General features: G+C 41.6%; 1 protein-coding gene across 3 annotated transcripts; it reads right to left on the bottom strand.

Moving 5' to 3' along the window:
- Window positions 1–9072: 9072 nt before the first annotated feature.
- Window positions 9073–18210, bottom strand: EIF4A2 (eukaryotic translation initiation factor 4A2). 3 transcript variants are annotated; one of them, XR_014026601.1, is made up of 12 exons: window positions 18160–18210; window positions 15258–15300; window positions 15037–15169; window positions 14674–14813; window positions 13016–13184; window positions 12625–12734; window positions 12259–12402; window positions 11838–11975; window positions 11311–11400; window positions 11039–11118; window positions 10396–10497; window positions 9073–9749 (listed from the first exon to the last, which is right to left on the bottom strand). XR_014026601.1 is itself a non-coding variant. In XM_081329052.1 (11 exons), exons 1-11 carry the CDS (start codon window positions 18186–18188, stop codon window positions 9605–9607), a joined length of 1221 nt encoding a protein of 406 aa, XP_081185178.1. In that variant the 5' UTR covers window positions 18189–18210; the 3' UTR covers window positions 9073–9604. The 3 variants fall into 3 exon arrangements, 1 of the variants encoding a protein (XP_081185178.1); XR_014026602.1 differs by having other exon boundaries at window positions 9609–9749; window positions 10400–10497; XM_081329052.1 differs by lacking the exon at window positions 10396–10497.
- Between the last annotated feature and the right edge of the window lie 706 nt (window positions 18211–18916).

Below are 18916 nucleotides of genomic sequence, written 5' to 3'. Positions count from 1 at the left end.
CTTTCATCTTGTCACTTTCATTATAACTTTTTTTGTTCAGGTCTACTCTATAGACTGAGGGACGCGGTGGCTCAGTGGGTTAGGACACTGAGCTTGTCGATCAGAAGGTTGGCAGTTTGGCGGGTCAAATCCCGAGTGCCGCATAACAGAGTGAGCTGAGCGCCTGTTACTCGTCCCAGCTTCTGCCAACCTAGCAGTTCGAAAGCACGTAAAAATGCAAGTAGAAAAATAGGGACCACTCCGGTGGGAAGGTAACAGCGCTCCGTGCGCCTTTGGCGTCTAGTCATGCCGGCCACATGACCACGGAGACGTCCTCGGACAAGCGCTGGCTCTTTGGCTTTGAAACGGAGATGAGCACCGGCCCCTAGTCGGAAACGACTAGCACGCATGTGCGGGGGAACCTTTACCTTACTCTATAGACAAGCTACTGAGGGAAGCAAGACTCAAGGTTACCTTTATTTCTGCTATACATATAGTATATACAAGCCCTCTGGTGATCAGTTTGTTAGCATAGTACCATGGTGGCAAACCTATGGCACGCAGAGCCTTCTCTGTGGGCACGGGCGTCATCACCCCAGTCCTAGACCTTCAGCTGGGTTTTATAAAATCTTTTCGCTTTAGGCCTCCGCCATGTGCAAAAAAAATAAAATCTTGCAGTTAGAATTGAAGTTTTTAGTCCCTCCCATTCTGCCATTACCCCTGCAGCCACGCCCACACAATGCACCACACCCATATAATTGGCCAAACCCACCCAATGGGGCACACCCACCCAGCACCCGATGATACGTAAGTGGGTTTTGGGTTGCAGTTTGGGCACTCGGTCTCTAAAAGGTTCTCCATCACTGGCATAGTATGTTAAAACAGGGCTCCCCAATTTATTTGCAACTGTGACGCTCACAGCTCTTCCATCCTCCCCACACCAGGCCACCAACCCAGAAAGATTGGGGAATGCTGTATTAAAATAGAAGCTATGGTTAAGAGATCATACTATTACAATAGAGAACCAGTTTGATATAGTGACTAAAGGCATTAGCCTAGAAGCTGGGAGACCATGAGTTCTAGTCCCACCTTAGGCACTAAGCCAGCTGAGTGACCTTGGGCTAATCACACACTCAGCCCTAGGAAATGGCACGCCACTTCTGATTTCCTCCCAGGAAAATTATAAGGACTAGTCCAGGTACTTAGCAGGAGTCAATACCGACTGAAAAGCATGCACACAAACATGTAATCGGACACAACAGGTATATGGCTTTAGATTAGGGCAGTTCTCAAAACATTTTTGCCACAGGTCCCCTTTATACTATTAAAATGATGGTTTATGTGGTTTATAAGCACTAGCTGGATGCTACTCATCAAGACATCTCTTCAGATTTTATTTCTGCGAAAACCACATGCAGCAACACATCTGGGTTTTGTCTGCACACACTCATAATTGCTTGTTGCTAGTGTTAAATGTCAATTTTCAATACTTCCCCTGAACTGTTGTATTTCATCTTCCAGGTTTCGTTTACATTTCTAGTAGCTCCCAATTAAAAACTCAATACATACTGGGCTAAACCAAAGAAAAAATAGAACAGAAAAAACATACTGGGACCACTCATCCCTGATGTAACCCATCACGCTTTCCTCCCACTATGAACTCACCCTATTCCAGGACAAAAGGGTGGGGCCTGTTGGAACTTCCAAGATATTCTAAAGGGTGGGCCTTGTAATTGGAAGGGCATGCCTCATCATTTGAAATTTAGGTTAAAAATTTTTTACGTTTTGTCAGCTTTAATTTTCAAACTACTCCATGTTAAGCACCAAATGCAATTTTATAGTCAATAGCATTTCAGCAGCTTTTAAACATCATTAGAATGTAGTGATAAAATACAAAGGAACAGCAAGAAAATTGGAAGAACAGTGAAGCAAGATTGGCAACCTGACTTTTCCACTAACCTGAACTTATAGCTCAAAGTGCTTCTGGGTTTATGAAGATTGGAGATGCATTCCATGCATCCAGGCAAGGCAAACTTTTCATTAGCACAAGAGAGTAACAGTAGCCTTGGTCTTTAAGCTTTCTCCAACTCTAATCAAAGTAACTTAATTATTTTCATGTGGATAAGTCTCAGGTCTCCTGAGCATTCTTGAGTAGACAGAAACAGAATAAATTTGTAGTTAATGTGGTAAACAACCAGGGCACAATACCCAGACTGGTTTGTTAATGACTCTACAATACTGTTCAATGAGCAGTTTGGTGTCAACTTGAACAAGATGTTTGTTAGAATCTACTATCTAGCTCAGGTGTGCCAAATTTGCAGTCATGTGACGTGCAACATATTGCGACTTTTTGACTTCCGGTGGCAGCGGAGCGCCGGAGACAGCCTTTTCGGGCTGCCCGCGGCTCAGCTGTGTAGATTTCACCCGAAACAGCGCCGATCAGCTGTTCGGGTGAATTTGAAGCCCCCTCCTCGGGAGAAGAGGAGGGGGTGAGGCCCCAGGTAGGGGTCGAGTTCTCCGGGGCCGCCTGAGTTTAAAGCTTGGGCGGCTGAAGGATCGAACTCCCCCGTAGCCTGGGTTGCTCCCAGCTGGTCAGCGTCTCTGCTTCGGATTTCTTGGAGCAGAGCCAGGCGTTTACGACCACCCCTGCCAGAAGGAAAGACCTTGGAATAAAAGGAGCAGGCAGAGCGGTACAAGAGGAAAAGGTGAAGAGGATCTTTATTTTTACTCTCGAGCTTAATGGACTTTTTAAACTTAAAGTGAAAGTGCGTCACAAGTGAAAGTAAAAGATGGCGGCTAAACCTCCCTCAAGAACCCTTCGGAGTGCTGGAACTTCTCCGGTGCAACAGACATCGTTGCAAGCCTTGCTTCCTCCTGCTGCATTGACATCGAAGGATTTACAAGATGCCCTTGAAAAACATGCCCAGGTAATTTTAGTAACATTGGGTGATAAATTGGCAAAAATGGAGGAGAGAATTGAAGAGAGGATGGAAGAGAAATTTAGTGCGATGAGGGTAGACATTTTGTCTACAGTGGAAAGTGTGGCTGAATGTGTGCAAGGTTTGGAAGAAAAAGTGGAAGATTTGACTCAAAAAAATGCTGTACTAGAAGTAAAGGTATTGGAGAATGAAGACTTAAGAGACAAAATGGACAGAGAGTTAAGCCTTGTTCAGTTTCACCAGATGCAGTATGCTGTTAGAATCAGAGGCTTAAAAGAAAATATTAAAGAAGATTTAAAGCAGCTGATTTCTGAAGCCCTGGAAGCAGTATTGGGTCAGCCAGCATCTGAAATAAAGGGATGTATGGATAAAGTTTTTCGTGTTAACTCATGGATTGCCAGACAGAGGAAGTTACCTAGAGATGTGGTGGTTTACTTTACAAAGAGAGAAATCAGAGATGAAGTTATTCAAGCTGCCTACGATACTAAAGTAGTGGTTGCTGACCAAGAAGTTTTGGTCTTAAAGGAAATTCCTCCAAAGATTTTAAGGAGAAGAAAGGACTTTGCATTTCTTGTGCAGGAACTTAAGCAACGTGATATAAGGTTCAGATGGGAGATTCCAGTTGGGCTGGTGGCGATGTATGAAGGTAAAAGATACCGCCTGGTTACTGTGGCACAGGCGCGTGATTTCTACAATAATGTTTTAAAAGCAACCCCACTATCACTTTTGGAAGCGGCAAAGGGATTTGGTGAAGAAAAACCTCATGAGGCTGAAGATGGTCAGACAGAGGAGGATGGTGCTGGAAGGGATCAAATTACAACTTTGTTGGCTGATGGTGGAGAGCTAAGGGTGACGCGTGCTGCTTTAAAAAGAGCAAAACAAATAAAAGAACAAGACCAGCAGAAGTTTATGGAACTTTCAAAGCGTACTTACAGCGAGGCAGTGGGAGGAGCGCGGCCCAAAGAAGATAGGGCCATTGGAGAGGTGCTCCAGAAGCTTCGGGGCGACAAGAATGGCGACTAAATTCTTAACTTGGAATGTTAATGGACTAAACTCGCCTCAGAAGAGGAAGAAAGTTTTTCAATATTTAAAACAATTTAAGACTGATGTTATATGTTTGCAAGAAACGCATATTAGGGCTATGGACCAAAAGTTTTTACTGAATTCAAGATTGGGTACGCAATTTGTTGCCTCTGCAATGAATAAGAAAAACGGAGTGGTTGTTTATGTTAAAAGTGCTATGACAGCGGACTTAATTGAAGCAGATAAGCATGGAAGATAAGTAATGATAGATTTGTTGTTAGAAGGTAAAAAAACGCTTTTAGTTGGACTGTATGCTCCTAATCAACAACAACAACAGGCTGACTTTTTTAGCTCACTTCATACAAAGCTTACTCAGTTGGATTACAAATCGTTTATTTTTATGGGGGATTGGAATGGCGTTTTGGACGTACAGATGGATAAGGCTGGTTTTTTTAAGCGTATTCCGTGCCATGCCAGACTGCCTAAGTCTTTTTTTGAAATGAAGGAAGATTTGGAATTGCGAGACATTTGGCGTGACACACACCTGCATGAAAAGGATTATACTTTTTTTTCTGATAGACATCAATCTTTTTCTAGGATTGACTTCATTTTGCTGACTAATGACTTTTTTTCTAGGATTAAGAAGGTAAAGATCTGTGCAAGAGCTATTTCTGACCATAGTCCAGTATGGTTAGAGATCAATAAGGACAATAGAGATAGACGCTCGTGGCGCGTAAATGAGAACTTGTTTAGAAATCAGAAAAATGTGGAAGAATGTAAACAACGGATGAAGGATTTTTTTGAAATTAATATGAATAAGGATACGTCTATGGACATGGTTTGGGATGCTAGCAAGGCATATATGAGAGGGGTGCTGATATATATGAATAATAAATACAGACGTACTTTGGAAGCTAGAAGGAAAGAATTGGAGAATGAAATTAAGGAAAAAGAGAAGGCCTTGACTTTGAATCCATTGGATGTGAAGACTAAGGAGGCTATCAAGCTATTAAGAGTACAATTTGATAAATTAATGGCTGATCAAGTGGCAACCAACTTGAGGTTTGCCAGGCATAATACTTTTTGCAATGCTAATAAGCCAGGTAGATGGCTAGCTTATAGACTAAGGAAAAAGCAGAGGGCTTCTAACATAGACAAAATTGAACATAAGGGGAAGGTAGTGTTTCAACAGGATTTTATTAAGGAAGCCTTTGTGGATTTTTATTCTAAATTATATGCTAAGGAGAAGATTAATGAAAAAGATATTGATGAGTATTTGGAGAATGCTAGCATCCCGGTTCTTACGCAAGTACAAAAAGAGGAGATTAATCAATTGATTACAGAAGAAGAAATATTTACAGCAATTAAGGAGTTGAAGGTCGACAAAGCGCCAGGTACAGATGGTTTGACTGCGGCCTACTACAAAAATTTACAATTAGAGATGGTTAAACCATTAAAGGAATTGTTCCAGACAATCCAGAGAGGGGGAAAGGTGCCTCCATCTTGGAGAACTGCTTTTATCTCTCTGATCCCGAAGGAAGACCAAGATGCTACTCAAGTAAAAAACTATAGACCGATATCACTATTAAATACAGACTACAAGATATTTGCTAAGGTGCTGGCTAATAGATTGATGAGGGTTCTGCAACGGGTGATTCATGGGGATCAAACTGGGTTTATTAGTGGTAGGCAAATGAAAAATAACGTGAGGCATATAGTTGATGTGTTGGAATTTTTGGAAAGGAACAACCAGATCCCTGCGGCGCTAATTTTTTTAGATGCTGAAAAAGCTTTTGATCAATTGAATTGGCAATTTTTGATGAAAGTTCTAGATAAAATGAATTTTGGGGATAAATTTTTGCAACCAATTAGGGCATTATATCAAAAACAAACTGCCCGAATAATAGTTAACAACAGCTTGACTGAAGCTTGTAGTATTGAGAAGGGTACAAGGCAAGGGTGCCCGCTATCGCCTTTGTTATTTGTGTTAACATTGGAGATATTGGTAAAAATATGAAATTCGGAAAGAATTAAGGGTATACGGATTAGAGATCAGGATTATAGATTGAGAGCGTTTGCAGATGATCTGGTTGTTACAGTGACCCAGCCGGAGAGCTCTGTTGTGGACCTGATGGAGATAATAATGCAATATGGGAAGGTTTCTGGATTTAAAGTTAATGTACAAAAAACTAAAATTTTGGCCAAAAACATGACAGCATCGCAAAAGGCCCTTCTAGAAGGGTTAACTGGATTTGAGATTGTCAAAAGGGTCAAATATTTGGGGGTGCTTTTGTCGCCCTCTAATATAAAATTATATAAAAATAATTATGAAAAATTATGGGGAAAAATCCAAAAAGAAATGGAGAGTTGGGAAAAATTGCAATTGTCTTTACTGGGAAGAATTGCAGCAGTGAAAATGAATGTCCTGCCTAAATTTTTGTTTTTATTTCAAATGATACCGATTCTTAAGAAAGATTCTAACTTGGAGGAATGGCAGAGAGGTATCAACAAATTTGTTTGGGCAGGGAAAAGACCACGAGTCAAACTTAAGATCATGCAGGATACTCGTGAAAGAGGTGGTCTTAAAATGCCTAATTTTAAATTATATTATGAAGCTGCTGTGTTAGTAGGTATAAGTGATTGGATTAATTTGACACAAGAGAGATTATTAAATCTTGAGGGCCACGACTTGTTGTTTGGTTGGCATGCATATTTGTTGTATGATAAGAAGGTAGATAATGTGTTTAGAGTGCATATTTTAAGACAGGCATTGCTGAGAGTTTGGAAGAAGTACAGACATAAGCTAGACTGCAAGATACCATTGTGGGCAATTCCAAAACACGCAATAGAAAATATACATGCTGGTTTCAAACATGATGTGACTACGTACAAGGAGATTCTAAACTTGGAAAGAAATGTCTGGTGTTTGAAACCATATAGTCTCTTGCGAGATGAGAAGATTGTTCAGAATTGGTTTCAATATACTCAGCTACGGGCCAGGTGGAAAGAAGATCAGAAAAATGGTTTTACAATGACTGATGAAAATCTGATAAAGCAAATCAGAAATCAGGGTCCAGCACATATTAAACGGATATATCTTGTATTGATAGAGATTGACTCAGAAACAGAACTTGTTAAGGATTGTATGATAAAATGGGCCCAAAATATTCAAGAAGTTATTACAATGGACACGTGGGAAAAGATTTGGGTGAGGAATGTAAAATTTACACAAGCTCAAAATCTAAGAGAGAACTTTTATAAAATGTTTTATAGATGGCATTTAGATCCTAAAAAGCTTGCAAGTATGTATCCGAATTATCAACCAAAATGTTGGAGGTGTGGTGATGAAGATGCAACATATTTTCATGTATGGTGGACTTGTAAAAAGGTTAAGGCCTTTTGGATAAAAATTTGGTGGAATATGCAGAAGATTTTCAAGCAAAGGATAAAGTTTTGTCCGCAACTCTTCTTGTTGGGAATAATTACAGATGCTACGGTTGTGGACACTAAGTTGATGTTGAATTTAATCACGGCAGCAAGACTTTTAATAGGTCAGTATTGGAAGAAAGAGGAACTGCCGACTATAGAAGAATGGACTTTAAAGGTTTCCGACCTGGCAGAGATGGCAAAGATCTCGGCTTACTTGAAAGATCACTCGCAAGAACGTTATATTATGGAATGGAGAAAATGGGTTGAGTACATCCAGAACAAATACAGGGTTAAGAAGTTTCATGTAGCATTTGAATAAGTCTTCCTTCGCTTTCTCTTCCTTTATTTCCTTTTTTTCCTTTCTTTTTTCTTTTCTATATATATTTAATATCATTAAGATTTGTATTATCCTGTATAAGCTAGAGAGTGATGGATTTTAGAGTTTATGGTTGTTAGCATATGTTTGTTTATGATTGTTTTTCTTTTCTATACCTTGTATTTAGCTCTGGGAAGTGGGGGGGGAGGGGTAGGGAGGGAGGGAGAGGGGAGGGGGGACTGTTAAAGATAAACTGTATGTTAAAACTTTTCAATAAAAAAAAAACATATTGCGACTTTTCCTCCATTGTTGTCCTTGCCTGACAACACCTGATCACTTAGTGACTGATCAAGGTTACTTTTGATGTCATGAAGGTCGGCAGTTTGGCGGGTCGAATCCCGAGTGCCGCGTAACAGAGTGAGCGCCTGTTACTTGTCCCGGCTTCTGCCCACCTAGCAGTTCGAAAGCACATAAAAATGCAAGTAGAAAAATAGGGACCACTACGGTGGGAAGGTAACAGTGTTCCGTGCGCCTTTGGCGTCTAGTCATGCCGGCTACATGACCACGGAGACGTCCTCGGACAAGCGCTGGCTCTTCGGCTTTGAAACGGAGATGAGCACCGGCCCCTAGAGTCGGAAACGACTAGCACGCATGTGCGGGGGAACCTTTACCTTTATACATCAAAATCAATCAGCTGATGACCCCTTAACCACTGGCATGACTTATTAACATAATTCAGTAAGTCATAAATCAAGGACTACCTGTACCACTAGCTCCACTAATCAGACAGCAGAACACAAATCAATAATTTGCTACTGTTATATTTGAATGTTGCACACTTGGTGGAGCAGTGGGCTAATGCCTCCTTAAGTAACACCAGCTGCCTGCAATTATTGCAGGTTTGCATCCCACCAGGCTCAAGGTTGACTCAGCCTTCCATCCTTCCGAGGTAGGTAAAATGAGGACCCAGATTGTTGGGGGCAATAAGCTGACTTTGTAATAATGCCGCTGGGGGGGGGGGGATTGAAAGCCCTAATAAGCAGGCATATACATAGAATGAAGGCTATTGCTAAGCACATTGGTTTGTGCTTAAATTGTAAGCCACCCTGAGTCTTCGGAGAAGGGCGGGATATAAATGGGATTAAAAACAAAAAACAAAACTTGCAGATACAGACCAGGTGGTCTGTATGAAGATTGAAACAGAAACCCAGAACTGCATTGCCAATTTCCAAAAAGCATCCAATTCATCCAATGAAGTGAATATATATTTTATTGAACATTCAAACTTCATTAAGACATGTGCAATATGGCAATTTAATGGGCTCTTAAAACCCTAACTAAGACAATAGTAATGATTGCTTGCAGGGTTTAGCAACAGGGTCCAGATCACACTTAACACTAATTAAATACTTTATTCAATAAATACATACCAAACAAAAATGCATTTTTATGTTTATAAAAGTTTAGACATTTTGAAAGGCCTTTCCAATTTAGTCTAAATATAGAATTATAACATACAATAAAGGTAGGTATGCTAGTTTAACATAATTGGCTGATTTTATACAGCACTTATACCTTTTAGTCCATAAGTAAATTATTAAATGATAAAGAACATCTAGCACTACCACTTCTACAGAACTAGGAAACAAATTTCTAATAAAGAAAAAATGTACAGACCCCATGACTTTCCACCCAACCCCAACAGTCTAAACCCTAAAGAGGAGAAAGCCAAAGGCTCTCCCCCACAAAAGCTCACGACAAAACGTCGCTTTGCTTATCAAAAATCTGTATTTCTGATCCGTAATGAGCATGGAGACAAGATTCAACGTATCCCCCAAGAAAGAAGCACAATGCACGTTGTGGATCGCCTGGTCAGCAACAGCGAGCACTGCATTCCAAAAACATCTCATCCCAGGGATTAAATGAGGTCAGCCACATTCATAGGCATTTCATCCACTGTAGTATTGTAGAAAGTCTCAATATCCCGAAGGATCCGCTTGTCCTCCTCAGTCACAAAGTTTATAGCCACACCTTTCCTGCCAAAACGACCACCTCGACCAATCCTGCAAACAAAGCAAATACATCGTCACTCCGGTCTTTTTTTTTTTTTGACAAACAGAACCTGTTTTGGGGCGAGGGAGCCAGAAACTAGACACATGTTGCCAGATTAATGTTATTACAATCTCTTATGCTATTTTGTAGGGCCGAGCATTTTAAAAGCAGCATAGCAAATATTGACTAATACTTTTGATTATAGAAAAGCTTCTCAGTTTTGGTGTAGAGTAGACAAGATATTACATTCAATGTTTACTTCCAAATAAATTTTGCTGATCTCATTCCCCCTCCCACCCGCCGTTCTGGAGAACTTTGGCAAAAAGTTCTCCCACACCATTTCTTCTGAACACGGACAGAGCTTGATGTCAGCCTCCAAATTACCAAGCTTGTTTTAAATCAGACACTGTAATTCCAATTGCAGTTCTTAAAAGCCAAAAAAAGTTAATATTCTATTTTCAGAGACAAACGTATTCATCAGTGGGAAAACTTATCACCATCTTGTCAAAACAACTTAAAAATTACAGTACTGGGCACACAGTAGATCTACAGGGTGACAAACCCACAACTTCTGCTTCTACCTGGTCAAACCATTAAGAGCTTTTTAAGACAAACATAGCTCACAACAGTCATTACAAAAGAAAAGTATATAAATACCAACTCGCTCTTTATGCAAACAGTGTGCCGCTTACGAATCCACGTCCTAAATTACGTCGTCGTTTCTGAGCATCATCTCGTCATCAACTGGGCTAGCGACTCCTGTATTTTTTTGTATCAAGTAATAAGGTACAATTTACTTCATTTACGGACAAAGCCACTAAGATAGACAACAGCTTAGGGAGGTAAATTTAAAAGTTCTACTAGAAGACACCAGAGAAAGAATCCCACTGTAAGAGGAACCAAAGGAAGCAGTGGAGGCATTGGCACAAAGAAAGGTCCAATAAAGCAATATTAAACTAACAACAACTTTATGAAAGGCACAGACCTCTGAACATGTTTTTTCCTAATCACAATACGCAATAGCAACTTCTTTAAAACATGTTTGCAAACTTCAAGGATCTAAGAACTTTAATTTAACAGTCTTTGATAATTACCAAAAATTGAATAAACATTTAAGTTTTCCCACTGTTTTGTTTCACTGGCTAATCAAGAAGCTCTGCCCCTCCCATCCTCATCACACTATGCGCGCGCGCGCGCACGCACACACACACACACATTATATAATGCAAGAAAGCAAGGGAAGTTTGAAGATGTAGATTCTGAAGGGACTTCAGAATTGAAATTCAAAAATTCAACTCACCTGTGAATGTAGTTTTCACGATTGGTTGGCAGATCATAATTTATAACCAATGATACTTGCTGCACATCAATGCCACGAGCCTGCAAAAACAGGCAAAGCACTGAACAACATACTGTAAGTCTGGAGGTCAAGGTATCTCAACTTTGCTGATGACACAATAGTAAGATACTGCAATTACACAAGTCCATAACATGGCATGGACTTGGCTCTTCCGAGAGTTTGGGAAACTCAGGTTACAATGACCCACAAACAAATCAGTTATTGAAACTCACCAGCAAATCAGTAGTAATCAGGACACGGCTTGATCCTGACCTGAACTCTCTCATGATAACATCTCGCTCCTTCTGATCCATGTCACCATGCTGTAGAGATTTTTATAATACAAAGGGAGTTAATGTTACACAAGCTCTTATTGCTTCACATCTTGCTAGTCAATAAAAAAAATGCAGGCATTTCAAATAGGCTAGTGTCTTTTACTGTACTACATTGTGGACTAGGCAAAAGGAACTTAGGAAGTAGGACAGTCAATAGACACAAGCATAATCCAGTGTTTCATTTCTATGAGAAGCAGGTGGAGGACCAATTCCTAACACAAACTAAGGATCTACTGATGAAACAGCAACATGACTTCTGTTGTGTAATGTTTAAATTCATGAAGTATGTTTGGAGCAGACTGAAGTACTTTCTCCGGCCTTTCAATACCACCCTTGATACAACTCAAGGGAACTGGAATAAGGAGCATTCCCCCATATTTTGCATTTGAACATATCCTAGAACCTATCTTCAGAGAAATTCTTACCAGAGCAGAAACAGTGAAGTCTCTTGCGTGCATTTTCTCTGTAAGCCAATCTACTTTCCTTCTTGTGTTGAGGAAAATAACAGCCTGGGTAATGGTCAAGGTTTCATATAAATCACACAGGGTATCCAGCTTCCATTCCTGTGAAATTAAGGAAGTGATCGTAAGCACCTAAAAGGACAGTGCAAAATAAAACTCTTAAGCACTACCTAGTGTTGCACCAAGTCTCTAGACTAGGACACTGGACATTAAGAAAGAGGTCCACCCAAGTCATATTTGATTCAGTGCATTTCTCTTCTTCCTGTGTGTACCATGCTAGCATTACCACAAAAGCCAAGGGAATACCTCCACTTGTGCAGTTTTAGCATAGTGCTTGTAACAAGAAGTCTCAACTAGCTTCAAACTAGTCCATCATCTTCCTTACCTCTCTTTCCACATTAATGTAGAACTGCTTGATACCCTCAAGGGTCAATTCTTCTTTCTTCACTAGAATACGAATAGGGTCTCTCATGAACTTTTTGGTCACTTCTAATACATCCATTGGCATAGTTGCAGAAAGCAATACAACCTGGTTCAAGAAAATTAACGGATTAGTCTGCTCAAAGTGAGAGGCGAATGTATGAAACCAAGCGTCTTTGTCTGCTATGGAATCAAAAACAGACAAAGATAGTATAGAGACAATTTTGTTTTATGCAGGGGGAACGACAACACAGCACTTCACAGCTACATTGTAACTTTACCTGCATTATTACAGCAGCCAATTTTGTGACTGCATCAAGTTTGACTTTACCTGAATGTTTGTGCTTAACTTCTGAAAAATTTCATAGATCTGATCCTTAAACCCCCGGCTTAACATTTCATCTGCTTCATCTAAGACAAACATTTTGATCCATTTAGGTGCTACAAAGAAAAAAAAACCAGACCCCAATTAAGTATTCTTATAATACTTTGTCTTGAGATTTTACCTATACTTAAAAGTAACAAGAAATCATCAATGTTTAAACCAATGTCTACTTTGATATAACCTATAGAGCAGGCATGTCAAACTGCCGGCCCGCGGACTGGATGCATCATACTGAAACCATGCCCACCCCATTGCCGGCAATGGGGGAAAAGTCATGTGACGTCACGAGTTTGACATGCCTGCTATAGAGATTTTAAATCAGCACTGAATTACTTACACAGATAGCGCCTATTTAACATATCAAATACACGTCCAGGAGTTCCCACCACAATGTGGGGAGCCTCTGCTTGGAGCTTCTGCATCTCATTGCGAACATTTGTACCACCAATGCAAGCATGGCAAGTGGCGCCCATATAATCTCCAAGTGCCAAAATGACTTTCTGGATCTGAAACGACATAAATCTCAATTAGAATTTTAGTTCTCTGGGTGGGTGGGTTCTCTACTGTGTTTCCATTGGTCAGTTTCCCAATGGGTTCATAATAAAAAATAACTGACAAGCACATGTCTCATATTTGATGAGCAATCTGAGTTTGAAAACCTTTCTCTACCCACAAATACCATATTTGTAGAAACTGCATGAAAAGGAAATTTTGGCGCTCTAAAATACAGCTAACAGCTAGCCAAGAACCATAGGCTGATTATGACACCATGCCAGAAAGAGTTATCAGGCACTATAGTCAAGCAGAATCAATGTAATCTTTCAGAATTATCAGTTAAGTAAGCAAGATAAAACTGACCTTTCTTATTAGACGATAAAACACTAGCCAAAGTCTGCAAAATATTTTATATCTGAAATATTTCAAGTTCAAAAACAGACACCTCAAATATCACTAGAAATATTCTCAACTTAAAGAGCTCTCCCAAAAATGTTCTGGACATTATTGCTGAACACCTCCAGGAAGTTCAGGATAGCTGTTCTGAACTTGGAACAGCATGTAGAAACTTGAAATGTTCTGTACACCTAATTCCAAAATCAGATATATAACTTACATGATGAAAAAAACCATTTACTGCTAAAAATAACTTTGGCTTTTAAGATGAATAGTCTAACTGCATCTTAGCTGTATGCTGAGCTGCACACCAAGAGCCGTTTTTCTAAGCTACTTTGGTTATTCTCTGCATGAACATTTTTTTACCTTTTCCCCTCACCAACAAGTACACAGCACAAGATTGCTTTAAAATTAGCTTTCAATTTCATCAAAACCATCAAACTTATGTGCATCAGAATATAGCATTTAAGAGAGCCAGTTTGGCCTAGTGGTTAAGGCTCTAGGCTAGGAAAAAACAAAAAAACAAAAACGGGATTTCAAGTCCTGGCTCAAGTCACAAATCCAGCTGGGTGACCTTGGGTCAGTCACTCTTTCTGTCCAGCTCACCTCACAGAGTTGTTGTGGGGAAAATAGGAAAAGGAAGGTGTGTTGGTTATGTTCACTGCTAAGTTATTTGTAAAAATGATAAAGGATGAAAAATAAATTTAATAAAATTTTAAGCACAGCTCTGCAAAAATGCAGTTCAAAATCGATAGGTCAAGAGATTGGCACACAGTACAATTCGCATTCAGAGAGAAAAACTGATTACATGCACACAGGCATTTTCATGTTGCAGAACTACATGCATTCTAAGTGTACTTTTCCTCAGAGAATTTGTTTGCATTTGGTATCATTTTAACAATTTTCACTTAAGCTCCTGCAGTGTTATTAATGCACTTCATTCCATTAACTGCCTCAGTCACATCTGATCTCTTGACTTTTTCCACATTTATTAACCCAAAGGCAATGAGTGGTCATTGGAAACTTGCAAGAAATTCTGCCTCAGTTATGGCACTTGAAACCTATGCAACATGTAAGCAGCTTTTTAAACTACATTATCAATACCTGTTGAGCCAATTCTCTGGTGGGGGCCAATACTAGTGCTTGGGTCTCCTTGAGATCAATCTCCAACTGTTGCAGGATTGAAATAGCAAATGTGGCTGTCTTGCCAGTACCTGACTGAGCTTGAGCAATCACATCATACCCTAAAAAAAGGATAGATATTTACTGCTCTCACACAACATATTAAGGATGCAATTTAACTGTACAGTTCCTTTTCAAGTGATCAGAGTTACGACTAAGTCTCCATTTTAGGTCAGTCCCGAAAGATGGTATACCATCATCTCACTTTGCAAGGAAACAGGAATTGCATTTCACTTCAGACCAAAACTTTGTGTCTGCTATTAAACATTCTTCACTGTGGCTTACCTTTAATACATGGAATAATCGCACGTTGCTGGATAGCTGAAGGCTTCTCAAAACCATAGGCATAAATTCCTCTCAGAAGGGATTCTTTTAAATTCATGTCATCAAAATTGTCAACAATTTCATTCCAATTGCTCTGCAAGAAGAAAAAGTAAAATTTAATATGCTTCATCATGTTTCTGCACACGCTTGTAAAAAAAAAACCTTATCAGTAATATACTAACCTCAATGACGCCATCAGGATCCATTCCTTCTGGGCCATGGTCTCTATCAGATAAAAGAAGCATATACTGTTAATCAAATTTAAGGGTTTTTAAATTATTATCAAAATAACGTATCTGAAGGCAATTAAATATGCAGTAATTATTCCAAAAACCATAATCTAATCAACAGTGTACTGCTTTAGTATTCTGCTAACATTACTACATCACTCAGCAATCATGTATCAAATATACGTCATGGTAAATACCATTAAAAATCCTGAAAAATAAGCAGTCCAATGTCAAGAGCTTTTATTGCATTTCTCTAATCTACTTGTAATGCTAGTACATTACAGGTAGTCCTTGATTTACAATCATTCATTTAGCGATCACTCAGTTACAACAGCACTGATGGCTTATGTGCCTTTTTCATACTTGCACGTTTCTGTGGTCACATGGACAAAATTCAAACACATGGCAACTGGCTCCTAGATAAGACACTTGCAAATGTCTTGGGATCACACGATCATCAGGTAAAGTCAATGGGGAAACCTGATTCACTTAATTGCGTTACTAACTGCAGTGATTCACTTAACCATCATGGCAAGAAAGAGGAGCAAAACTCAGAACTGATTTGCACAGCAATGGAAATTTTAGGCTCAATTGTTGAGGATCACGTATTTTGCTTGCAATGTACACAATTGGGAAAAATTGGGGGGGGGCAAGCAGGAATGCATACTTCTCAAAATGTGGTCCTCAACTTCAGACGGTTCGTTTAGTGACCATCTAGTTACAATGGCATCGAAGTTACTTGATCGTTTTTCACACCACTGCAGCATTCTCGTGGTCACATGATCAAAATTCAGACACTTAGCAACTGATTTATTTATGACTGCAGTGTTCCCGGATCATGTGATCATCTTTTGCAACCTTCTGACAAGCAAAATGAATGGAGAAGCCAGACTCACTTAAAATATGTTACGAACTTAACTGCCAGGATTCACTTAACTTTGGCAAGAAAGGTCGTAAAATGGGGCAAAACCCACTGAGCAACAAAATTGTTGGGCTCAGTTGTGGTCGTAAGTCAAGGACTAGCTGTATATATCTCTCCTCTAAAGCCTTCAGACTGTATTTAATTTATGGACTACCTGTCCAGGTGCCCTCTAATACTTATTTATCCTGAAAACTCTGTTGTCTGTAGAGTTGGCCAGGATGAAAGACAGAACTGGCTCAGCAGGAACTTCATCTGGACTTCCCCATCCCAATTCAACTGTTTATTAACATCTGACTGATGTTAGGAAAATCAGTCTGCATTTAAACATTTAAGCTTCAACCACCAAAGTGTGCACTTTAGAAGTCATCACTCGTTTTCAAACGTTCTGCATTCATCTCCGATGCCAATAGTTAATACCCTGGGGAAGTCCAAGTTCTAAATACAGCATCCTGCCAGAATACGTTGCTCTGCCATAATACTTTGCAGTGATCTATAAAGTATTTGGCTGAATCTTGTTCTGCTCCCAAAAAACCTTAAAAAGTGTTACATCCATCTCTTATGCCTTTAAAAATCTAGTCCTAGAGAAGAATGCAACTTGCCCCTATAATTTTTTTTTTTTTGGTAAAAAGCACCTCACCTAAGATCCTTGGTGGAGCAGTGGGCTAATGCCTCCTTAAGTAACACCAGCTGCCTGCAATTAGTGCAGGTTCGCATCCCACCAGGCTCAAGGTTGACTCAGCCTTCCATCCTTCCGAGGTAGGTAAAATGAGGACCCAGATTGTTGGGGGCAATTAAGCTGACTTTGTAATAATGCCGCGGGGGGCGGGCAAAAGCCCTAATAAGCAGGCATATACATAGAACGAAGGCTATTGCTAAGCACATTGATTTGTGCTTCTTAGATTGTAAGCCGCCCTGAGTCTTCGGAGAAGGGCGGGATATAAATGGGATTAAAAATAAAAAATATATAAATGGGATTAAAAAAAAAAGAAACGGCATGCCAATTTGCCTGCACGCGACACACTCATCCTTCAGGGTTTTCTTCGACTAACTCGGGAGACAGCACGACAGATCCTGTCCATTTAGGATTCCACGTGCAATTTGTTTTCACGTAGAACCCCAAAACGACTTAAGGCAGTTTACATTTGATCCTCTCTTGCGCCTCTTAGCGAGAACGAAGGAACCAGGCAAGTCCCAACGTGGGAAGACCAAGGAGTAAGAGAATGACAATATACGACACGGGTGAAAGGGGCGACTTGTCTTCTTCAGTTTACGCAGGAAATTATCGGGCAGGCGAGGAAAACGCGAGCAGGGAACGTGATCAGCTCGGCATGCCGGGCCTTCTTCTCTTCTCCCCGCCACTCTCGCCCCTCAAAAGCCCGCCGAAGTCTCGCGAGAGCTCCACCCACGAACTGGCTTGCGCGAGCCGAGCGCGCGCCGGTTGATGGACGAGGCTGCCGGCAAACCAACGGCCTTACCAGCCGCGCCCCTCCCTGTTCTCTCTTCCCCCCACCCGGGGGTTAAAATGGACTCTTCCGAGACGCCCGCCCGCCCGCCGAACGGTTCCGCGCTAGCCGCTTGGGCGAGTCCATGTGGTCGCTCGAGGGGTGGGCAACAGGCGAGCTACTGCACGCTCGAGACCAACCGTCTGATTTTCCGTCATGCCTTCTCCACCCCCCACCCCCCTCCATCCCAGTTCCCGGCCAGGCCGCTTGAGGCACTGGTGAGGGAGAACTCTCCGTATCCCAAGGGCAACGCGACGCGATCTCGCCGCGAGAAGGGGACCCTCCTCGCGGCGGCCTTGTTTAGAGTGCGGCGGCCGTCTCCAGGCATCCTCTTTGTCGTCATCACGCTACAAGCCGGACGACCCTCGCCCTGAACAAGCTTCCCCTCAAAAATCCACCCGCCGTCTTCTCTTCGTCCGCGCCAGAATACCTGCTATAATCCGCGGAGCCGCCTGACATGTTCCGATTGCTGCCGCTCTCCTCAACTGAAAAGGCAGCGTCGCCGCGGCGCCCGCCTTATATATCCCTCCCCCTGGCCGGATCTACTTTTACTCCCCTTCTCCCTCCTCCTCCTCCTCCTCCTCCTCCCTCCTTGCGGAGGAGTATAAGAAATTAATTGCAGGAGATCCCGTGCAGGTTTCCACCCCCGCCCCTCCCCCCTCACACACACACACACACACACACACACACACACACACACCCTTCCTGTTAAACGACACATCTCAGATCCAGGGAAGTGCTCGAGAGAGAGAGAAAAAAACAATGTGTGGTTCCAGGCGGACCGCCAATGGCTGGCTCGGGCCGTAAAGGAACGGAGCCATGGTTGGGAGGACTACTTTACGCCACGAGACGCGGAAGGATATTGCAGCAGTGCAGGGGTGACGGGCTGCGTCCCGCTTTCCCCCCCCCCCTCCCACTTCGTAAACGGGGTTTACCCTGCCGCCCCTGCCTAGGCGAGGAAGCGGGAGGGGGGAGGGAAAGGGAATGGAAGATGGCGGCGGCTCCCCCTGCCTGAGGGGGATTCTGGGCGGCAGGGCGGAGGAGAAGGGCCGGGTGTGTGTGTGTGTGTGTGTGGGGGAATCTTTGAGTCTGGAAAGTGAGACAGCCCCCCCTCCAAGAAAGGACAGCGGAGGGGTGTGTGTGAATTAAGAGGTTCTGCCTTCTCGGAACCCGCCGAACCCTTGCTT

This window comes from Vipera berus (genome assembly GCF_964194415.1).
Source record: "Vipera berus genome assembly, chromosome: 5".
NCBI classification, from domain to species: Eukaryota; Metazoa; Chordata; class Lepidosauria; order Squamata; family Viperidae; genus Vipera; species Vipera berus.
Note: the sequence above shows the minus strand (reverse complement) of the source record. Positions and strands in the feature narration are given on the sequence as shown.